At 38.6% G+C, this 23,480-nt stretch overlaps 2 protein-coding genes and 1 pseudogene across 3 annotated transcripts; 2 read left to right on the top strand and 1 right to left on the bottom strand.

The window, feature by feature from the left end:
• Positions 1 to 1,778: 1,778 nt before the first annotated feature.
• Positions 1,779 to 4,880, bottom strand: LOC144521032 (keratin, type II cytoskeletal 8-like). Its single transcript, XM_078255248.1, has 9 exons — positions 4,517 to 4,880; positions 4,117 to 4,325; positions 3,937 to 3,997; positions 3,529 to 3,624; positions 3,238 to 3,402; positions 2,912 to 3,037; positions 2,545 to 2,765; positions 2,180 to 2,226; positions 1,779 to 2,060 (listed from the first exon to the last, which is right to left on the bottom strand). Exons 1-9 carry the CDS (start codon positions 4,778 to 4,780, stop codon positions 1,957 to 1,959), a joined length of 1,293 nt encoding a protein of 430 aa, XP_078111374.1. The 5' UTR covers positions 4,781 to 4,880; the 3' UTR covers positions 1,779 to 1,956.
• An 83-nt stretch (positions 4,881 to 4,963) lies between these two features.
• LOC144520205 (deoxyribonuclease-1-like) lies at positions 4,964 to 11,185 on the top strand (annotated as a pseudogene). Its single transcript, XR_013502192.1, has 9 exons — positions 4,964 to 5,859; positions 6,127 to 6,171; positions 6,380 to 6,510; positions 6,600 to 6,717; positions 7,020 to 7,143; positions 7,363 to 7,497; positions 9,277 to 9,380; positions 10,650 to 10,781; positions 11,181 to 11,185. The product of XR_013502192.1 is annotated as a deoxyribonuclease-1-like (transcript).
• A 3,059-nt stretch (positions 11,186 to 14,244) lies between these two features.
• Positions 14,245 to 21,483, top strand: abtb1 (ankyrin repeat and BTB (POZ) domain containing 1). The gene is made up of 12 exons (XM_078255247.1): positions 14,245 to 14,466; positions 15,348 to 15,410; positions 15,498 to 15,553; positions 15,690 to 15,834; positions 16,065 to 16,224; positions 16,364 to 16,409; positions 17,325 to 17,441; positions 17,953 to 18,065; positions 18,159 to 18,257; positions 18,346 to 18,513; positions 19,467 to 19,667; positions 20,329 to 21,483. The coding sequence occupies exons 1-12, from the start codon at positions 14,411 to 14,413 to the stop codon at positions 20,533 to 20,535; spliced, it is 1,431 nt and encodes a 476-aa protein (XP_078111373.1). The 5' UTR covers positions 14,245 to 14,410; the 3' UTR covers positions 20,536 to 21,483.
• Positions 21,484 to 23,480: the final 1,997 nt, after the last annotated feature.

Below are 23,480 nucleotides of genomic sequence, written 5' to 3'. Positions count from 1 at the left end.
CAATTTTTTGCTTCCCGATACCGATTCCGATACCTGAACTTGCGTATCGGCCGATACCGAGTACCGATCCGATACCAGTGTGTCATATATTTTATTATGTTTTAACAACTGTATACTACTATCCCTGTATGGATGTGATATTTCTATCTTTGTTGTCTGTCTGGCTCAGGTTAAACTCTTTGTGAAATATGAATGCCACAGAACTTTCTTTTATTATGCAGTTTTGACAGTCAGTTATAACGGAAAAAGAACATAAATAAACTTTTCTTTAGGGCTTTATTACGTGGTATCGGATTGGTGCATAAACTCCAGTACTTCCTGATACCGATACCAGCGTTTTAGGCAGTATCGGAGCCAATTCCGATACCAGTATCGGAACATCTCTAATATGATATATATATTAGGGCTGTCAAAATAACGCGTTAATTTCGATTAATTAATCTGAGAAAAAATAACGCGTTAAAAAAATTAACGCAGATTAATCCATTCCATATTGACGTTTGCATACAGATGAAAATCTGGTGCCACTGATATGTCTTCGCTTCTCTGCTGCTCTGAAACAGACGTTACTGTTCATATCAGACTGGTTTACGATGGTACTTGAATGTTTGATCAACCACATTTTTCCAGCCCTCTTTGAGGCCCCCAGGGGCCAAACGCAGCAGTGGGGCTCCGGCAGACATCCATATCTGCATATGAGAGGTCATCCCCTGGATGCCCCTGTGCTCAAATGTTGGTACTCTTTTCGTTTGATCAAAAGGCTCTGGGCTGCCGGACTAATGATGGCTACTGCTGCTGGCGAACAGCGGTCTTTCGAATTTGCTTTGGCCGCGACTCTGGAAGACTTGGAGTTAAGCACTGAAGTCATTCTTAAAAAAGGAAGATGTGTTTGGAGTTTTGCCGACTGGATACGGCAAAGGTTTGATCTATCAACTAGCGTTGCTCTGGTTGGCTTTGAGTGCAGAGGGAATTTGAAAGACAACCGTTTATCCCGCCCCTTGGATTGAGCCCTGCCCATGGTGAGTTCCCAGACCCAACATCTTGATGTGGGTCTGGCTTGTCAGGCTAGTGTATAAGTCCATTGAGCTGATAAATTCGCTATTGAGCACAAAACCCATAAAATATTCACCACAAAAAAATAGCACACGTATTGAATTAGTGTATTACTATAATTATTAGTGTAAATTACCTCTTTTAAACAGTAAATCCGAGGTCCTGACAATAACTTCTCAAAACATATATAATATCTAAAAATACAATAGGTACAAAATGAAATATATAATTAATATATAGGCCTATATTTATTTACAAGCACTGGATAGCAGCAGTTCACTTTTTCTCCATAAAACCACCAAGCACAAAAACAGGTTTATTTAATATTATCCAGTATTATACACACACACACACATATATATATATATATATATATATATATATATATATATATATATATATATATATATATATATATATACACACACACACACAAACATTGTGAAACCCTGTGTTACAAGTTCTCCAAGGGTTCTTTTATCCCAAATTCAATTAATGTTGTCAACAAACTAAAGTAAACTTAAGTATGAGAGTGCTGTACACCATGAATGCAATGACTGTTGAACAATTGAGAGATCTTTGTTCTGTTAATATGATGGTTTTTTTTTTAATCTTGTAGACATGTTTAGATTTCACAATTGTCCTGCCCTTTCTGGACAATAAAGTTTATTCTATTTTATTCTATTCTACTACCCGTGAAAAAGAAACACAATTTATCGTGCAGCTGAGTAGGCTTCATTTTTATTTTAAACACAGAGAGTGGTAAATAATGTGACATCCAATAGGAGAATAAAAATAAACAAATACACACACACACACACATTGGCTTATTTGTGTAGTTGGCCTATTGTAGGTTACAAAGAGATTAAAGTAAAAGTGAAATGGCCACAGTGATCCAGCAGGCTAATGTGCTGCAGTGTTGTATGTTTTGTCATGGGTCTTGGTCTCCACTGTCTTGATGAGAACTGCACTTCGTCTTCGCGGCCTGTAGTTGTCAACCTGGACAGCTGTTGTGGAGATGACAGTAAAAATATCATATACAAGCACACACTGCGGGCTGTCATAACAATCCTAATGCCAGTGGAAACATTTGTGTTATCTTCAGTTTAAAAAGTAGCCTACTTACTTTTGGTGGGGACTGTTTGGATGTTGACAATAGAGTCCTTTCCAAGTCTGTCAGTGAGAATGCAGGAAATACATAAAATACATAATACAGTAATCATTGATGTACTGGCAAAGTAAAAAGTTAATAGAGAAGAACTTTTTTACACATAAAAGTATGTTTACTGTTCTTGGGTAAGTTTGCTTTACTTCAGGGGGACTGAGTACATAGGGCTCTCACGTGAGGAGGACCCAAAAAGATGCTAGAATGAATAGCTGTGGATGTGGGGAGGGGCCCATAGAGAATGCCTTTCTACAGGGCTGAGAATTTTGTGCTACGCCCCTGGTTATGAGAACTTGACACTGCTGAGATCTACCAATACAACTCACCTTTCCTCCTCTCCCTCCAGCAACTTCCTGTAGGTGGAGATCTCTATGTCCAGGGCCAGCTTCACATTCATGAGCTCCTGGTACTCTCTGAGCTGCAGACCCATGTCGTGCTTGGCCCTCTGCAGAGCCAGCTCCAGGTCCCTGATGCGAGCCTTGGCATCCTGCACGGCCCCCTCCCCACGCTGCTCCGCTTCGGCTACCTGGCCCTCAAGGTTGGTACGCTGAAAAGATAATTTTTTATTAAAACAAATATTACATTTAATGCTTAACGCATGCATTATCCAGCAAACTTTAGAACCAAACAATAAGTTGTAACAATTGCCTTTGACTTAAAACATATGAGGCCCTCCATAAACCTTTCACTCACCTGTGCCTTTACAGCCTGGATCTCATTTTGCAGATGGCTGATCATTCGATTGAGCTCAGATATTTCCCCCTTTGTGCTACGCAGCTCATTGCCGTATTGGTTGGCTTCTGCAGTCATCTGGTCAAACTGGTGCCCCCATAGATCAAACAGAGGAACAAAGTAGTAATTATCAGGTTTGACAGAAAGAGTTGTTTCTGTCAAAATAACAGGGTATTCTAGTAGATTTATGACCTTTAGTTAACTACTAAGCCCTTTTTGTGTTTTATAGTTTTAAAGGTTTTTTACGTAAACAGTGACATGTAATCATTCATATTTTAGTTATTTACTTTGTTTTTGTGCCAGCTTTCAGCTTCTTCACGGCTGCGGGCAGCAATGTCCTCATACTGAGCCTTAACCTCAGACACAATCTGATCCATATTTAGGCCACGGGAGTTGTCCATCTGCACCACCACAGAGGTCTCCTTCAGGCTCTCCTGCAGCTCACGCAGCTCCTTTTATAACAAATAAAATAACAATACATACAGCAACAGTAAGAAGACAAAATCCAGAAAACAAAACAAGCTTTTCTTATATCGATTTTCTTATAGTATACATATTTTCAGCGAATGGTTTTGTACCTCGTCATACAGAGCCTTGAGGAAGTTGAATTCATCATGGATAAGACGCACACTGTCTTCTAGTTTCATCTTGGACATGTAGCTTGCGTCCACGTCCTGCAGGCAGCCAGTAAAAAAAATGAACAACCCGCTCTCAATGCTTAACCTTTTGCATTTGACAGAAACTGTTACATTTCATGTGAATAGCTTTAAAATGTGTGGCCAAGATTATTTCCTTATAACCGCAGTAATAGATAACACATGTTGTAGCCCAACAAGGAAAATTATTAGTAGAGAAAATGCTTAGAAAAACGTGAATGTAATGAGTTTATACCAAAGAGCTTAACCTGGCTTGAGTTGTTGTTTTTCTATACTTATACACACTCAAGTATGTATCATAGCCATTATGACTGCATAATGATACTGTACCTTCTTGAGCATGACAAATTCATTCTCTGCATCATTCCTGTGGTTGATCTCTGTCTCATACCTGAAACACACCACATATATCATATTACTTATGCAGATCAGTTTGCAGTTGATTACCACATGCCTTAACCGTTCACAGACTTTAATAGTTGTTCAGTTTCTTTCACAACACTTTCTTACTTTGTCTTGTAGTCGTCCACATTTTTGTGCATGACATTGTTCTCCATGTCAAGTTTTTGTTTGTCATTGTTGAGAAACTCCAGCTGCCTTTGGAGGTTGGAGATGTAGGCCTTCAGCATGGGTTCAACATTAGAGGAGGTGGCAGTCTGTCCCTGCAACATCTTCCACTTGGTTTCCAGCATTTTGTTCTGCTGCTCCAGGTGTCTTACCTGTGCCCCAAGGAAAAAGTACGTACCAAATCAAAAAGATTCTATCATTTTTCATAGAGATAAGTTGTTGACTTTTAAATATTAGTTCAAAAGCCAATAATGTGTCTACAGGGATTATCAGGGTTATTAAAATGAATTAAATCTGACACTCAACATCCATCAGCATGAGTTTAAGTGAAATCTCCTCTTACCTTATCAATGAATGAGACAAAACGGTTGTTGAGGGTCTTGATCTGCTCTTTCTCCTGGTTGCGAACAGCTTGGAAGCTGGGGTCGATGTCTATCTTCATTGGGGTGAGCAGGCTCTTGTTGACGGTCACAGCTGTAATCGAGGCCGCCTGGTTAGCCCCGCTGCTGATCTTGGGGATGGAGTAGGATCCCATGGACATGCTACTGAAGCCCCCTGAAGACATGCATACTCCTTGGCGGCTGCTGCGTGTGCTCCTCATACTCATGGTAGTGCTGTGTGGAGATTTCACTGCTGGTGAGGATGGAGAGGGTCGGGTGGTAGTTGAGCTCTGTCTGTGCACCTCTTTATCTTTTGGTTTCTGCTTTATAGACAGGTCTGGGTGTGGCGTGATAGGGAAGTTGTGTGGCTCCCCAATGTGGGCAAACCAGTCGGACACATGCCACCTCTTCTCCCACCTACCCTCACTGTTAAGGATGCATTGTTTCTGTGTGTCTGTTACGCTGGAATTCAGGCCTGCTATGCGGCTTCAGGTATGCTGCATTTCAGCAATCCATTAAAAGTGTTTCCTCAAGGTCATTGGTCAGTCCAAAATTAGAAAGAAAAGATCCAAGAGGCCATCAAGAGTCAAAAAACCCATTTGTGGAATCAGAATAAATATTTTTGGCTTTATGCCCAAATGAGACTTTGTTGTAGGGTACTGTATTGTTGTGGGAGCAGTGAGGGAGTGAGTTAACATGCAGGATTGTCACAAGTTTTCCATGAAAGCAAAACAATTAGCCTTCAGGGACAAATGAAGTTGAAAGTTGAAGTTGAAAAACTAATGCCACACAAGGTGACAATAATATGCTGTAGACAATATGGAGATTACCTAGAAAATGTGCCTAAATATTATAAAACCATGTACTGGCTTTGGGAGTGTCTTATACAAAAAACTGGGCTGTCCTCTTGGCGTCAAATTTCAAACTCTCCCTTTATTCCTTTTGAGAATGATTACCCAATAATTTCCTTCTTTAAAAAAAAAAATAGAATAGAAGAGAAAATAAGTCTCTCATACAACTAGGTGAAAGTTTATTCTGGAGGTTTGTCACTGATGCTGTGCCATTGAGGTAAGTAACGCTGGAAGAAAAAGAGCTGCGAGAGACTGTGGGAGTGTGTCTGTCTGTGCTGTGTATATAATAAGCAATCATTTTTGTATGTAATTTTTTTTTACAAATATAGTTTACACAGACGTAAATGTCTCTATTAGCTCTTTTCTTGTCAGATATGGAGATTGCTTTGTTCAACGTACAAAGGTTGGGACTTACCAAAGCCTCAGATCCAGATGTCCTGTCAACTCTGGTTAAGGTTAAACATGTCTCATTGGCAAAGACATTAGGCTACACGGTAAAAGATCAGTAATGAGAGCAAGGGTTTGATTTTTGGGAAGCAGCCAAGAAGGAACAAGAAATTATTGGCGGCATGCAAAGTAAAGTGTTAAAATGATTCCTTGATCATACCTCTGTAATTATAGCCATCTTTGATGAAGCTGTTACATGTTCAGATGGAAATAAAAGCCAGAATACATGAATTAAAGGCTAAAATATGTCCTATTTTGTCGTTTTTGTCTTGTAGATTGTGTCTCAATACGACATCATAGGGATTCTGGAGGGGGTGGACGTGAACAAGTGAATTAACTTTTTTTCTAAATGAAGCAAAGATGTTGGCTTTTACTACATTTATGCTTACTTTTACTGTTCTATCAGAGTCAACACAACCAGAGGCGTAGCACAAAATTCTGGGCCCTGTAGAAAGGCATTTTCTATGGGCCCCTCTCCGCATCCACAGCTATTCGTTCTAGCATCTTTTTGGGCCCTCCTCACATGAGGGCCCTGGGTACTCAGTCCCCTTTTCCCCCCACAGTCCGATGCCCCTGAACACAACCCATCACTACGCACTGCAGCTCAATACCCGCCTGGGGAGGAACAGATACGAGGAACAGTTTTTGTTTCTGTACAGGTAAGATCAAATCACATTGCCAGACTGTAATACTTCTGTAATGTAACCATTAAACAGCTGCACTAAAAGCCTTTTTTTTCTACTGGAAGGGACAATGTTGTTGACGTGGACGATGATGCTATCGATATAAAGACAACCAGTTGTCTTTATATCGTCTCTCTTTTGCAAGAGAGACGCATATTCTCCACTTCAAACCACACAACACAGGTCAGTCTTAGCTGGAGCTTAAGGGACACACAAACAGGGAGTCCTGAATATCTGCGTATGACGACACTGTCGCTGTGGCGTCTGTGATGTGTCTGAGTCATGTCTTTATGGACTTGTTTGTTTTTTCAAGGGGAATGAGATTATTTAGTTTGACATGTTGTTCAAAGGAGCAGAGGGCAGGTTTATCAAGTTTGGTCAGTTGGCGTCTTCTGTGTGCGTCCACACATGTAAGATATATCACGATAGGGCATGTTATTGGAAAGGTGAGCAATTATGGCTTACAGGACTGTTTATGGTTGCAGTGCGGAAGTAAACAGTGCTGATCTCGGTGCACACCACACCATGGTACCCAGAGAGAGAGAGAGAGCTGTATGAGGTCCTCCTGGTGGTCAAAGACAAATGGAAAACTGATGCGAGTTGCATCATCCTGTTTTATTTCAGCATCCCGGTTTAGTGCTTTAATAAGTTCACGGTACATATTTCTAGTTATCAGAAGAATCACACTTATTATATGGCCTATACATTATATTTCAATAATGTTGTAACATGGCTCTTTTGATGGAATTTCTCTCTTATCCCAACTAAGGGATATAAGTGTAATGAGCACTAAAATGGCCATTTTTTATTTCCTCTAAAACACAATGATCCAGATTTCAATGCAGATGGTGTGTATGTCACCCATGAGGAGATTAATATACGCAGTGACTAGAATTTCCACTGGCTGATTGGTAATGACGTGGACACCACGGCAAACACATCAAACAAACACACATATGACGGGTATTGTGTGCAATAATAAACTCCATTCGTGCAATTCCAGAGGAGATGCCTACATTTTATGGCAGGATTACAGTCAGGTCCATAAATATTGGGACATCGACACAATTCTAATCTTTTTGGCTCTATACACCACCACAATGGAGTTGAAATGAAACGAACAAGATGTGCTTTAACTGCAGACTTTCAGCTTTAATTTGAGGGTATTTACATCCAAATCAGGTGAACGGTGTAGGAATTACAACAGTTTGTATATGTGCCTCCCACTTTCTAAGGGACCAAAAGTAATGGGACAATTGGCTGCTCAGCTGTTCCATGGCCAGGTGTGTATTATTCCCTCATTATCCCATTTACAAGGAGCAGATAAAAGGTCCAGAGTTCATTTCAAGTGTGCTATTTGCATTTGGAATCTGTTGCTGTCAACTCTCAATATGAGATCCAAAGAGCTGTCACTATCAGTGAAGCAAGCCATCATTAGGCTGAAAAATCTAAACAAACCCATCAGAGAGATAGCAAAAACATTAGGTGTGGCCAAATCAAGTGTTTGGAACATTCTTAAAAAGAAAGAACGCACCGGTGAGCTCAGCAACACCAAAAGACCCGGAAGACCACGGAAAACAACTGTGGTGGATGACCGAAGAATACTTTCCTGGTGAAGAAAAACACCCTTCTCAACAGTTGGCCAGATCAAGAACACTCTCCAGGAGGTAGGTGTATGTGTGTCAAAGTCAACAATCAAGAGAAGACTTCACCAGAGTGAATACAGAGGGTTCACTACAAGATGTAAAACCATTGGTGAGCCTCAAAAACAGGAAGGCCAGATTAGAGTTTGCCAAACAACATCTAAAAAAAGCCTTCACATTTCTGGAACAACATCCTATGGACAGATGAGACAAAGATCAACTTGTACCAGAGTGATGGGAAGAGAAGAGTATGGAGAAGGAAAGGAACTGCTCATGATCCAAAGCATACCACCTCATCAGTGAAGTATGGTGGTGGTAGTGTCATGGCGTGGGCATGTATGGCTGCCAATGGAACTGCTTCTCTTGTATTTATTGATGATGTGACTGCTGACAAAAGCAGCAGGATGAATTCTGAAGTGTTTCGGGCAATATTATCTGCTCATATTCAGCCAAATGCTTCAGAACTCATTGGACGGCGCTCACAGTGCAGATGGACAATGACCAAGCATACTGCGAAAGCAACCAAAGAGTTTTTTAAGGGAAAGAAGTGGAATGTTATGCAATGGCCAAGTCAATCACCTGACCTGAATCCGATTGAGCATGCATTTCACTTGCTGAAGGGAAAATGCCCCAAGAACAAGCAGGAACTGAAGACAGTTGCAGTAGATGCCTGGCAGAGCATCACCAGGGATGAAACCCAGCGTCTGGTGATGTCTATGCGTTCCAGACTTCAGGCTGTAATTGATTGCAAAGGATTTGCAACCAAGTATTAAAAAGTGAAAGTTTGATTTATGATTGTTAATCTGTCCCATTACTTTTGGTCCCTTAAAAAGTGGGAGGCACATATACAAACTGTTGTAATTCCTACACCGTTCACCTGATTTGGATGTAAATACCCTCAAATTAAAGCTGAAAGTCTACAGTTAAAGCACATCTTGTTCGTTTCATTTCAACTCCATTGTGGTGGTGTATAGAGCCAAAAAGATTAGAATTGTGTCGATGTCCCAATATTTATGGACCTGACTGTATTTCTGCCCAGAAGAAACATATACTTATTGTCTTCATATATGATCTAATGGAATACATTTACATACAACAGGATTGCTGGGTATGGAGAAGCTATGCTGGCAGCCTTTGGGCCAAACTCGGCCAAGCCATTCAATTTCCTCAAAGAGTTTGCTATGACAGAAGAAATGGTGAGTTGTCCCTCATACTGCATTTCGTTGTCTAAACACCTGTACTCTGTGTAAAGACAATAATGTTGAATCTAATCCAATAACTAGGGATGCACAGATCTGATACTGATACCAATATTGGGCCAATACTGACTCATAGCTGGATCGGGTATCATGACTTTTATTTATATATATTATTCTTATCTATGGATGGAAATATTTGTGGTGTAGCTTTAACTATTTTGCATTTGAATTTGAACCATGCACACACAGGTTGAATAGTTTTTTCTTCATATTTTTGCATTAATGTTACTAGGAAGCATACCAGTAAAAATTTTATATATATATATGCACACACAGTGCTGCTCATAAGTATTCATACCCATGCTAAAGTTGACTAAAAAAAGGAATAAAAAAACCATCTTTTGGAAATTGATCTTAATGCGTTAATTAAAAAAATGAGGAAAAATCCGACCTTTTAAGGACACCAATTTGTTTTGTGAATGAATAATGTATTGTAAATAAATAAATGTTCTTCCTTAAAATACAGGGGCCATAATTATACATACCCCTATGTTAAATTCCCATAGAGGAAGGCAGATTTTTATTTTTAAAGGCCAGTTATTTCTTTATCAGGATACTATGCATCCTGATAAAGTTCCCTTGGCCTTTGGAATTAAAATAGCCCCACATCATCACATACCCTTCACCATACCTAGAGATTGGCATGGTTTTATTTCAGTTAGCCTAATAGCTGGTTTGATTTGCATTGATATGGATCTTATCTCAGTTAGCTCTCATCCCTCATTTTTTTTAATTAAGGCATTAAGATCAATTTCCAAAAGATGATTTTTTTTATTCCTCTTTTTAGTCAACTTTAACATGGGTATGAATACTTATGAGCAGCACTGTGTATATATGTATGTATGTATGTATGTGTGTGTGTGTGTATATATATATATATATATATATAAATAACAATTCTGTAAATGTATATCTATGTATTTATTTGTAACATTTAGTTTTACAAAGTCAGGAAATCAATGTTTAAGTCATGCCTGATGTTGCCTTACACATAAAAGAATGATCCCAGTCACTTCCTCACAGTGAGCCATACAGCTTATTATCTTGGATCGGTACTCGGTATCGGCCAATATCCAAAGCCCAGGTATCTGTATCAGCACTAAAAACAATGAAATCGGTGCATCCCAACTTAACCAACACGTTCTGCACTTGAGTAGCTTTTTTTTCACTGCCCTGTTTTGTGGCAACATTCCTCCCTGCACCTTCCTACAAGCCCTGAGACTAAGCTACCACTACCCTGTTGAGGTAGAGTTATGTAAAGCTCCTCACTTCTGGAAGACAAAGAGATACCAAAGATTTGACATTGCTGATACCCAGTGATCATCAGGTAACAGAGCTGTCACAGGTAAAGAGCAAAACTGTAATTTACCTGTCACTGACAGACATAGAAAAGTATTTGGGAGATGGGACAGAAGCTGACATACTTATAATATATATATAATATATATTTACAGTGCAGTCTGGCCTTTGTGAAAGAGCGAATGCTTGAAATTTGGGAGTGTTTCTTGTAAAAGAATCACAGCTCAAAGGTTTTACTGAAAAGCCTGCTTTAAACTTTGAAGTTGACACTTTTGTGATTGACCAATGCTACCTTTGTGGTGATAATAACTACATTTTGAATTATGGGGGCTTAAATATTAGGTCTCATGACATTCTATATTTGTCTTATTTTCTAGAAATCTCATTAAAAGACCAAAACCAACAATGAATTGATCCTACTAACATGTATTGTCTGTGTCAAAAGCCTGATCAAGCTTATTCCTTAGTAAAGTTTGCTAAAATTGTTTTAGGTAAATAGGTAGTTTTTTTTTTTTAAATAAAACGATAAGTACATATTTATGACCTGTTTTTAATGTGTTAATGAATATAGGCTTGGAGCACTGCAGGATGGGGTAGTTGTAAAGTGAGACGAACTAACACACTGAATGTGGTCTTTTCACACAGGAGTTGTTAACAATAACAATAGATTATCATTAGCCAGCCTTTAAGATAGAAGCTCAGTCTAATGACACAAGTGGAAAGTTGTTCTTCTGTACTTAGGTACATTTTTTAAATGATACTATATTTCTGAACATTTCAAACCCAAACATTGAGGCACTAATGCCCTACCATTTGCCAGGTAATGGCATTTTCCCCCTTAGAAGTTGAATTAAAAATAATAAACAATTCCATCAGTTATTACACACTATACGTGTTAGGCTACTAATCTCACTACTCACAGAGAGCCTGCAGGTTAATGTGTTTTTAGTAGGGCTGTCAAAATAACGAAAAAAAATAACGCAGATTAATACATTCCATATTGACGTTTGACCCGGAGTCGTTCTAGCCACCATTCGACTGTAAAATGAAGGAGGGAGACGAGAATGTGCTGCCAGACTACGAAGCGAGATCAACATGCCCTGGATTTCTTTCAGTTACCCGGCTTCACTAACCCTAACAACCGCGGTCCAGCATAAACTGCGTCACGACGCTGGTTAACAACTAGTTCAGTCAACTCAGGGTTTCCCAATCCAGAGACGCGCGCGTTCAAATAAAAGAGGCGGTGTTTGCACAGCATGACCAATCTACCAGAGCCGCATATTTCACATAAGAAGAGGAAATTATAATTCTACATAAATATGAATAACACAGACACGGTTTTGCAGGCAAAACGCAATACAGTCGCTGCTTCCTAAAAACAGGAGGAAAGCTGGCAAAAAAATAGCCGACGCTGCAGATGCGTAAATCATAACGCTTATTAATATCACTTCCCCATCAGTCAGGACCAAGATCTGACCATAATTACACTTGTGTACTTTCCATAAACTGTCGTTGCTTTAGCCTATTATTTCAGTTGCAGCCCTGGCAGTGGGAAGCCATCGTGAGAGCGAATAAAATATATAAAACAAAATTCAAACTGATGTGCGCATTGGCAACACACGGCTCAAGAAGCCGAGCCGATATGTAATTCCTCCCATTACAATCTATACATTTCATAAATATACACATCAGGGAATGCTAACGGGGTTGTCGGTCTCTAAATGTTTTAACTTTTTATGTGCACCCTCTCTCTACTAACCTGAAGTTAGCTCGTTAACGCAAAATCTCGCTTCGTAGTACAGGCCTCTGGATCATTAATTGGAACATTTACTTGTAAAAATCTTCTTCCTGCCAAACCTGGCTACCGAAATCTGGTGCCACTGATATGTCTGCACTTCTCTCTGATGCTCTGAAGACGATAGAGGTAACACAAACACCGCTGCACGTGACGCTAGGTAACACTATACTCAACAGCAGCTAACGTTAGCCTACCGCTAGCTAGTAGCTGGATTAAACATGGTTAAAATGCTGACAGCTAACGATAAACGGTGTAAAGTGTGACTGTTTTACTGTAGAGGATTCAACACCGGGATGTAACAATCTGCAGCTGCCGTCGGAGAAACAACACAGACGGTGCGTTCAATGAAACTGGTAAACTACAGTCTCGTGGTGCATTTAAAGTTATTGTAAATGTCCTTTTCCCATCTTGTGGTTGTTTTTGTCATTCAACAGCAATTTACTAGTGAAATAAGTTATTGTTATACATTATTATTAAATCATTTAATTTTGACAATATGGCCTTAGCAATAAACAAGCCGTTCTTTAATGTCACTGACTGTTGTTTAGTACCCTTATTTTTTCTTTTCTTTTTTTACTTTCTTAAAAAGTATTGGTTCAGGCACCGTTAATTATGTATGCGATTAATTTCGATTAATTAATCAAAGAGTATGTAATTAATTAGATTAAATGTTTTAATCGATTGACAGCACTAGTTTTTAGATTATATATATATTGCAAAAATAAAATAAATAAATAATGGTTTCATACACAAATTGTTATTTAATGAGGTAAATGGCACTGATATGAAGCATTGTGGCCTGTATACAAGGGTTTGTCTGGCTCCAGTGAGAGGAATGGTTGAGCAGTTTGTTTTGTTTTAAAAATCTGAGTGTGTGGGCCTCCCCACACAGTTTAGTTTAATAAGCAAGAAAGCAAATTGCTTAATTTCACTCAATTGCTGGTGCTTATGGGGTCATATGGTTATGATCCAATGATAGACACTCAACAATTGATTCAAGGTGATCTAATGCTGTTTGACATGTACACCAAATACATAATGTCTGTTCTAAGGCATTTATTCTGTTTCTGACTCAAACTACTGTATCTCTGAAAATCTCTTTAACCAAATCACACACATTTAGGCTATTCAACATCATGATCTTCTTTTGATAACTATGTAAGATTTTTGACTTCCGTTCACTGAACCTCCCCCTGAAACTGTTTGGAGCCCCGTCGGGGATCGAGGCCCGCCTCCCACTTTTAAAACTCTGGTCTAGTTCGTCAAACTAAAGTGAAGTAGCTTATTATACTATGTAAATCTGTAAACTTTAAAAAATAAAAAAGCAACTCAACGAGCAAAGTAAGGTTATTAAGGTTAACAGTATAAACTATTTTTGATAGGGTGTTATCCATGTTATCGTAGTAAACAGTAAGCAAAAGGGTTGACCCGTATGCTGCATTCACGTGACCTGCGTGAGCTCCGATTTTCAGCTTTCTATAACCGTTAACACTCGCTGATTCATTTAAGTTACATACCTGACAACACATTTCATTGACGGCAGAAATCCATGTGATGTAAAAAAATAAAAAAATAAATTACAGCAGGACTTAACGTTTTGTTGCAGGATAATACTAAACGTCTGCCGTCTTGTGAAGAGTTGCCAGTTTACCGTTATTCTTTACACCAAGTGAAGTGGACATAGTGACGTGCCTACCGGACCACTTCCACCACTGAGGAGGAGGAGCCGAGTTTGTCAACAACTGTGCAAGAATTGTGTGACAGCCAACTTCAGCATCGACCGATTAAACTCTGAAGCTACATTAAATCATCGCTCACCTGTCCAGTAGACAGGCCGTCTCAATGCATTACAGAGGACCGAAAACACCGCGGCGATCATGGATGTGTACGATTTGTTTAGTAGTTGCAGAAAGGGCGACATTTGTAGAGTCAGGTAACCAAAGGATCAGCTGACGTTTGGTTGGTTGTTTTTGCCTGTGTGTTACGTGGTTGCAGTTGTTGTTTTCTGTTTTCATCAGTCCTATTTTACAAAACAATAGCCTTTATATAGAATAATTAATAATTAATAGACGGCCGTCTTGCAGCTACACTCAAAGCGAACAGCATTGTTTTGCAAAGAAATTGGAGGTAAACACGGAAGGCAGCTAGGGTTGCTAACATTAGCTTTGATGACCCAGCTGGTAACTTAAGCTAACATTAACGTTTGTAAATCAGCTGCTCAGTAATATTACTATGTGCCAGTGCTGGATAACGTTACTTACCAGACGGTATGTGGCGAATTAACGTTACTGCTGCCAGCTATACAGCTTAGCTTTGGAGTGATGTAAGTTGAAACATCTAAGTTACTGCTTTGGGACAGACTGACGTCCTGCTGATTACCAAGGTAGCAGTAATAGTCAAAACAAGTCATCCAGCCAACTCAGTCCCAAATTGCAAACATGTATTTCTCCAGCACTGCAGGATACATGATCTGTCATATCCAATTAAGACATCAGTGTCCTAATAAATGTAGATAAAAACATACTTTGTTGACATGGATCTGATGAAAGCAGTAGATGGCATAGGATACATCCAAAATCAAAGGGGTCATTAAAAAGGTGGCTTTATATACCCAATAATACTTATGTTTGTAATATGTATGCAGCTGTGTGAACCATGTATTTTGCCCATTTTTGTCCATCTTACATTTTTCTCCTGTGTGATGCACCCATTTGATGTTCACTGAAAATGTTTGACTTTGTTAGTGGCTCACTTTATGGCAGGTTGTGACAGGTTGTGCATCTACCTCACTCAGTATTTTCTTTTTTCTCTAAGATACCTTGTTGAACAACGAGACGTGGACCTCACTGTAAGAGATAAATGGGACAGCACCCCTTTGTAAGTACAATATAGAAAAGTAGTCTACTTGCTAACAAAGCACAAATGTTTCCAACAACTTAAAATGTGAACACTCTTGTTTTTTAGGTATTATGCTTGTCTCTGCGGTCATGAGGAGCTGGTCCAGTACCTGTTGGCTAGTGGTAAGGTTGTTTGATAAGTAATGCAACATAATAAAAGTGGTGCAACTACAATAGTGTGATGCCATGTTGAGCATTATAACACTGAAATATTCTTTAGCATAATCATATATTTTCTTCTTCTTTGCTGTGCTTTCAGGTGCCAAGTGTGAAGCCAACACGTTTGATGGCGAGAGGTGTATGTACGCCTGTCTAAACGAATCTGTTCGGCGCCTGCTCAAAGATTATAAGTGTATCAGTGTCCGCGCCATGCAGCGGGACGATTTTAACTACTTTCTGCACATGTAAGTTGGCCATTCATGTAAATAATGTAGTTCGTCTACAAAGCAGGATACATAGCTATTCATTCTCCTCAGCTGTTTTAGTAGTGTACAGTAAAAAGAAAATTTGAATAATGAACTGCAAAAACACAGTTTAGTACCTTTGCAGTTTGTCTGTAAACCTGTATACCACCACCTGCATACCTCCTATCTAATCTAAAATTCAAATCTAAAAGTTTGTGTTTTTGCTTTAGGTTACTGGAGCAGGGTCAACACAGTGACGTCAAGTTCCAGGTTCATGGACAAATATTTATGGCCCACCGATGTATTCTCAGTGCACGCTCCGAGTACTTCACTGATATGTTTGAGACCAAATGGAAAGGGAAGAACTTGATCACCCTCAAACACCCGTTGGTAGTTAAGAAAATATATTGTGGTTGATTTATTCTGTGTTGCTGCATGTTGTCGACTCTATTAGATGGCTGTGTATAATATACAACAGGCTTATTGTGTCTATCTACATCTGTATGGATAAAACCGATTTTGATTTCAGATCAACCCTGCAGCCTTTGGAGCCATCCTGCAATATTCCTATACAGGTGAGCTGCAAATATTCAGGCTTCGACATTGGTCACAGTTTTAAGACTTTGCAGGAGAATTCAGTCCGTACTTTTTTTACTGTGTCAGTAACAAATATTTATTATTCTCGAATAACTGGAAACCCAATAAAAATAATAAATTTTTATGGCATATACAAATTGTGTAAATCTTTATTTTGTACTGAGAAAATATCACCCTAAATAAATGAAAAATAATCAAATCAGAAAACCAGAAAATAAATTAACAGGCTGGGTCTCTAAATTTGTTTCTATAAATTAAATTTGATTTGCCAAATAAATGATATTTTGCTTTTGATATCATGATATTATTATAAACACATAGCTTGAACTTTAACTTAATAACACAAACTTTTCATTTCCCTGAATGTTTACTTCAGGGTACCTTTTAAAGGATAGGTTTAGAATTTAAGTCGGTCTGTCAACAACTGTCAGGGGCCGCTTTGAACATTAGTTTTAGTTTAGTTTTTCTTCCTGTAATCAATCCTCCTGTCCATACTAGTCGTTAAGAGAGCCCATCCTAACATGCCTTCAACAGTCCTCATTCTGTGAAAAATGCATTATCTGAAGTTAATCTGAAGCTAATGTAAGTAAGTGTGAGGCTTCAACCTTCTGAGTTAGACAAATCAAGTGGGCATCTTCCAAAGTTACAGTCTTTAAAGTACTGCTCTTTGTTACTGTCCCTCCACTGCAGCCCAGCGAGGAAACACTGTCTAGAAAATATAAAGATGGAATTTTGCATTGAAAAAATTGCAACTGTTTATTATTAACTCAGACTGGACTGCTGGAGCCTCTACTGTGTGTGTAGTCCTGTCAAGGAAAGTAAAAAAGAATTAACAAGGTGTGATTGTATAAGAGTCCAACTCTTTTCATCCCTTTTTTAAATTAATTTTACAGGACGAATGGATATTGATGTAAGCCTTGTGGAAGACTGCAGACGACTTGCTAAACAGTGCAAAATGGAAGATCTAATTGAGGAGTTGGAGAATAAATGCAAACAGGTGTATGAATATGGTAAGATAGTAAGCTTGGTTCACGTTTACACTGCTAATACATGTATGTGTATTACCAATGCAATACGCATTAGGGCTCCTCGATTATTGCAAAAACCACAATCACGATTAGTTTTGTAAATATTGGGATTACGATTACTACGATTACTCATTTACTTTGGAAACCTCATGCATCATGACTCTTTAACAATGGATTTTCTTTAACTTTAAATATAATTCAACTGAAAAACAAATCTCCGGGCGCTGTGGGAACTTGCAAATGACATTTGGAGCACTAGGGGGAGGCAGATAACATGATTTTTTTTGTTTTTAAAGATGATATGTTTCATGTATAGTTTCAACAAATAAGACAAAAAAAAAAGTTATTTTTATAAGTTACCTACTGAACCTTTAACTGTAGTGTCTCATTCAGCTCTTGACCCTTTTATTTAGGGCTTGTATTGACTTTTTTCCCCACACAAGTGATGTCTGTCGTCTTGTCTCTTTCTTTTCTTTCTTTCCTCATACTGAAGTGTCCAATAAGCCAGGAATCTGTGTGAAGGTTCTCAGCTTGGAGCCTCTCAGCTGTCAACTTCAGGAGGAAATGGCTCAGTTAGCAGACTGTGCACTTCCCATTGAACTAAGAGTAAGGACATGGTGGCAGAAAAACACTATCTGCTACTATACCACTTTGGTGAGCCTATTTGACTTTGTTTTCCCCCCTGTTGATCCTCCACAGGTTGGATTTGGTGAACTTCCCTTTAACAGAGTCGACCGCTTCCCTACTTATCCTGACATCTGCTTCAGAGTTGACGGTTTCAACTTCTTGTGTCATAAGGTATAAACCACAGAGCTTGCACAACATTCCCCAGTCACATTACAGACCTCAACACCCTGTCACTCACACTCACTGTGTTTGTCGCCAGGCGTTTTTCTGCGGACGTAGTGATTATTTTAAAGCCTTGCTGGAGGACCACTTCAGTGAGGGAGAGCAGTTGCAGTCCCAACCCAGCACCCCAGTGATTACTTTACACAACATTTCCCATGAAATATTCATCCACGTCATGTATTACATCTACACCGATGACACACAGGTTAGTGCACAATTTCTGTCTGAGATTATTTTGTGGAATTGATTATCAGGGATGCAAATTTGTCATTGAGTGAGAAAAGTAAAAAGGACTGCTTGTTAGTCTACCAACCGAGGAGTCATAAAAAAGACGATGAAACAGAAGCATCACCTTTCAAGGGGCCAATTTGTGGCTGACAAACTGGTTTCCTACTGTTGGGCATGAGTCTGTAAAAAAAAAAAAAAGTGTCTCTGGATACAAGGGTGTCATAAATATGCAGCTTAACTATTTCTTCTTCTTTTTTATTATCCTAAAATTATTTGACTATAATACTAACTCTTTGAAGAGCTCTTTTGGTTGTATTTCACATAAAAATGTAAAATAAAATTTTATATTTATGCTTTTAAATGTAAAGCAGCTATAATCAATATTGTTATATTATCAATGGCTTAAATGACTACTTGTATGTGATGCAACAAAGTGGAGCATTTAGCAGCTAAAGAGCCAGATATTTCCTTCATGGGTCAGGGGAGACCAAAGCAGAGCTAAAAGCAAAATTGGCAAATTACGACTTCAAATGAATGCTAATGTTGCTCCATGCCTGCTGGATGTATAAGTAAGCTACTGATTGCAAACATGTTTGCCATAACAACTTAAAAGGTGATAATATGTCAATGTTTTGTTTACAGCTCGTTTCCTCAGTTATTGCTGGTTTAAAATGACATGCCCTTTAATAACCTTAGTTATTATGTTATTTCAGATTGTCCCACCCTGACGTGTTTGCATCTTTGACCTTTTAACATACTCAATATTTAAACTCTATATTAGGTGGGAACATCTACCAAAAAAGTACAATAACATGATCAAGATCTTTAAAAACATAATCAGTGATTGTGAGCACAACCCCCTTAAACAACATGTTACAGCTTTCATCATTATTATCTGACAGCTGACTGGATATTTTTTTTAATGTCCAGCTAATAACAGAGATCGTGTTTGACGTGCTCTGCGTGGCCGACATGTATCTGCTGCCGGGGCTGAAGCGTCTTTGTGGGAAGGCGCTCGCGAAGACAATATGTGAGGACAACGTTATGTGCATGTGGAAGATGGCAAAGCTTTTCCGTCTCTCTCGACTGGAGGATCACTGCACCGAGTTCATGGCCAAGACCATTGAGCGGGTGGGTGTCTGTTTCTCTGTTTTGACACTGGATGAGGCTTTATTTTGGTTGGATGACAAGAGGGTTTCGCAGCTGGTGGCTAAAGTGCACTCAACACTTCATATCGGTATGTTGAATATGAAGCTGGAACAAGCGTAACTCTCCATAAAACTACAATTTGTCGTTTTTGTATGCATAAAACAAACAATATTTAAGGTGTTAATTAGTTGGTAGTCAGATTTCTTTTCACCTTTGGACAGAGCCAGGTTAACATTTTCCCCTTGTTTTTATGCAAAGCTAACCACGTCCCAGCTCCTGCTTCATACTTAGTAGACAAACATGAGAGTGGTATCAATCTAACTCTTCGCAAAAAAGTAAATAAGCGTATTTCTCAAAATGCTGAACTATTACTTTAAAGTGCTCCCATAAAAGTAATTAGCTTACTTGAGTACTTGACTACTTCTTGTACATCTATCATCGCCATTATACCAAAAGTCACAGTAAAGATAGACCTCTGAGACTATATAATAATACTTTTTGTATACTGCATAAGCTAGATCCCGGTTTTTGCAATTTAACACCTGCAAGCTGAGGTCGATGTTCTAGATTCTCTGGTCAGCCACGTTCAGTTCTCCCCTCAGTTTAAACTCACACCTGTGTACCTGTCTAACTTGTGTGTCAGATGGTGGAGCAGGCCGAGTTTGCAGAGATCATCAAAGAGGATGCTGCGTCGTTGGAGGAGCGGCACGAGACGGATTCTGTCCCTCTGGTGGATGAAATCCGTTACCATATCGCCAGCAACGTGCAGACTTACAGCGAGATCGAGGAGGCCAATCAGAAACTGGAGGCCTTAGAGGAGCTGCTCTCCAGCATCAACATTGACTGCTAAGGGGGGCGACAGGTTGTGGCTGCAGCTGCTGTGCAGTTTGAAGATGGATGCTTTGGGAGAGGACATGGTGGTGCAAACATATGTAGAGAGAGAACATGTGGGTCTGTAGGTTTGTAGGTTTTATTTTATTTACATTATATTGTACAGAATATATATTTTCAAATGATGGTCAGATATTCAGATCATGTTCTTAAATGTTTCTTTGAGTGAGAAATATCAAAAGATATTTGGTAGAAAGTACCAAGTTCTGCAAGATGGGCTTTGAGGAAATGATGTATGATATATTTACAACAGAATGTCTTTCAATTACACATGCATGGATTTATTTTAAGCATTATTTGTAGCTACTAGAATGTATACTAGCTGTTATTTAGCTCTTTTAATATGTACTTTGGCCCCAACAAATTCATCACCAGCCCTCATATCAAACTCCATGTTATTTTTATGCTAAACAAAAGTCAAACGAATGCATGCCATGCACTGGCATGATAACAATGTGCAAAAAGACTAATGGTACAGTATGTTCACTTCATCCAGAAAATACTTTTAACCTGTATATCCTTATTTAAAGTTACAAAGAATATAGTTTTATTATATATTTCATGTGCAAAAGCATGCAGCTTTTATTTTGGATTTGGCGGATGAACTTCACCACACTTATAATTCTTACACTTATTCCCCTGTAACATACTCCTGCCCTTTGTTTAAACCTCAAATGGAAAAAAACAAACATTTCCATTTTGTATGACAGTAAACCTCTATTTCCCAATGTGTGCACTAGAAAAAAAAAGCTGTTACTAAACTGTTTGCATGTAAAATCCACCATCAACACAAGGAACGATTTATTATTAATTTGTTTTTAAAATGTTGTAAAATGTTCAGTCTCAGCCTGCTAATATAAAAATAACTGCATTTGCTTTTGGCAATTAAACATGGGATTGCAAGCAAGAGTTGTTTTATTTAGTGTATCTCATGAATTTTAAAGTGTGGATTGGCTTCATTAAATTGAATTGTTTTTTGTCAGGTAATTCATCACATTTTTGGCAATGTCAGTCTGTTGGTTGGTACAGACATTCATGCCTCTCACAGGATGATCTGCAAACATTTTTTTTTTAGAGCCAAAGAGGAACAATTACAAGTCGGCGCGCAGCTTCAATCTGCAGTGTTTAAAAACATTGGCTGTTGGTCTCTAAAGCCTTGAACAGGGCCAAAATACATTTCTGATATTCTGTTACATAATGAATTATCCAGACCTCCACGTCGTCTGGGAAAGGTCTGCTTTCTGTCCCCAGAGTCAGAACGAAACATGGAGAAGCAGCGTTGAGTTTTTTTGCACCACATATCTGGAACTAACTCCAAGAAAACTGCAGCTCTCAGCTCTTTTAAATCAAGGCTGAAGACTTGAATCGAAGGAATGTTTTTAATTGCTCTTTAATGTTTGATGTAAAGCGCTCTCAATTGCCTTGTTGCTGAAATGTATATATAAATAAACTTTCCCTGCCTTGTAGCTTAATCATATTGATCATCCTCTGACTTTTCATCTAGCGTCATCATCTGGTCAACTTGCGTTCATACTATATTAACATTTAATAAATGGTTTAAAACTAGGGTGACCAGACAGTCCCCGGTCCCCGGTTTTGGTGACCTGTCCCTGGCTGGAGATGTCCCCACCTTTAGGGGGGCTCAGCCCCTAATGAGAATGTGACACGGATATAGTGAATGCAAAATTATAATGTATTCTCATGTAAACTATTTATGTCAACACAGACATGTTTGTTAGCCAATGTATCCCACCATAATGGTTATTATATTGCCAAATTCCATACAATCCAACTTATATATATATATATATATATATTTCTACTGGTATGCTTCCTAGTAACATTAATGCAAAAATATGAAGAAAAAACTATTCAACCTGTGTGTGCATGGTTCAAATTCAAATGCAAAATAGTTAAAGCTACACCACAAATATTTCCATCCATAGATAAGAATAATCAAGTCTAACCTCTGAATTTCTTTTCAAAGTGCACTAGATTGATGCATTTAAATGTTAAAATAGACTAGGGGGGGGCTTGTGCCCCAGTGCAGCTCTAGGTCTAGTGACCCTCCCTGGGGCAGTGTCCCCGTTTTAAGTTTTACAAAGATAAAAACATTACCTTTTTAGAGGTATTTATGCTTCTGAGCTGAAAATGTCCCCGGATTTTGTCTCAGAAATCTGGTCACCTTATTTAAAACACACTAAGCATAATGTAGTTGTAAGCAGATAAAAGGGCATTTTATGTTTATTGATGTACAATATATGTCAATACTTTCTCCTATGAAGAAATTTGTATTACTACAATTGTGTTTTACTATATTGTTATTTATCATCTGTTTATACACCACCCTCCCCTAATGGGTGTCCACAGAACCACATTAGCCTAGAGTGTGTTGCAGATCATTTATTTTGTGATTATATACCGAGCTTATAAAGTGTTAAAAGTGTACTAGTATACTTTATGTTTACAAGTAAATGTTAGCATGCTAACATGCTAAACTAAGATACCTGAAAATACCTGCACACCTGCATATTAGCTTAGTCATTGTGAACATGTTAGCATACTGATATTAGCATTTAGCTAAAGTAGAAAGTAAACTTCATCATAGAGCTGCTAGCATGGCTCTAAACTCTTGTTCTGGTATAATAATATGTTCTTTCAAAACAACTGAAAAGCTCTGGGTGAGTTTGCAAGTTCCCAGTACAATACTTTACAGCATTTATCCAGAGTGGAATAAAAGTGAAAAAAGAAAGCTTTTCCTTACACTTTCTTCATTTTAATGCAAATTACAGTTGTGTGAATCAGAGGATCACTTTCCATGAATGTACATTTTAAGGTAAAGTTTAGGAAGGCACCTTAAGATGGCGCCATTTCTCAGTTTATCATCCCTGAGGTTGGGGTGAG

This window comes from Sander vitreus, chromosome 7 (assembly GCF_031162955.1).
Source record: "Sander vitreus isolate 19-12246 chromosome 7, sanVit1, whole genome shotgun sequence".
In the NCBI taxonomy this organism is placed as follows: Eukaryota; Metazoa; Chordata; class Actinopteri; order Perciformes; family Percidae; genus Sander; species Sander vitreus.
Note: the sequence above shows the minus strand (reverse complement) of the source record. Positions and strands in the feature narration are given on the sequence as shown.

Bases quoted from the DNA above. Each gene is read 5' to 3' on its own strand.
- abtb1 (XM_078255247.1), top strand. From the start codon at position 14,411: ATGGATGTGTACGATTTGTTTAGTAGTTGCAGAAAGGGCGACATTTGT. The intron at 16,225-16,363 runs GTAGTTAAGAAA...TTTTGATTTCAG, and splicing joins TCACCCTCAAACACCCGTTG to ATCAACCCTGCAGCCTTTGG. The intron at 17,442-17,952 runs GTAAGATAGTAA...CTCATACTGAAG, and splicing joins CAAACAGGTGTATGAATATG to TGTCCAATAAGCCAGGAATC.
- LOC144521032 (XM_078255248.1), bottom strand. From the start codon at position 4,780: ATGAGTATGAGGAGCACACGCAGCAGCCGCCAAGGAGTATGCATGTCT. The intron at 3,625-3,936 runs GTACAGTATCAT...GGCTGCCTGCAG, and splicing joins AATTTGTCATGCTCAAGAAG to GACGTGGACGCAAGCTACAT. The intron at 3,403-3,528 runs GTACAAAACCAT...TTGTTATAAAAG, and splicing joins TCAAGGCTCTGTATGACGAG to GAGCTGCGTGAGCTGCAGGA.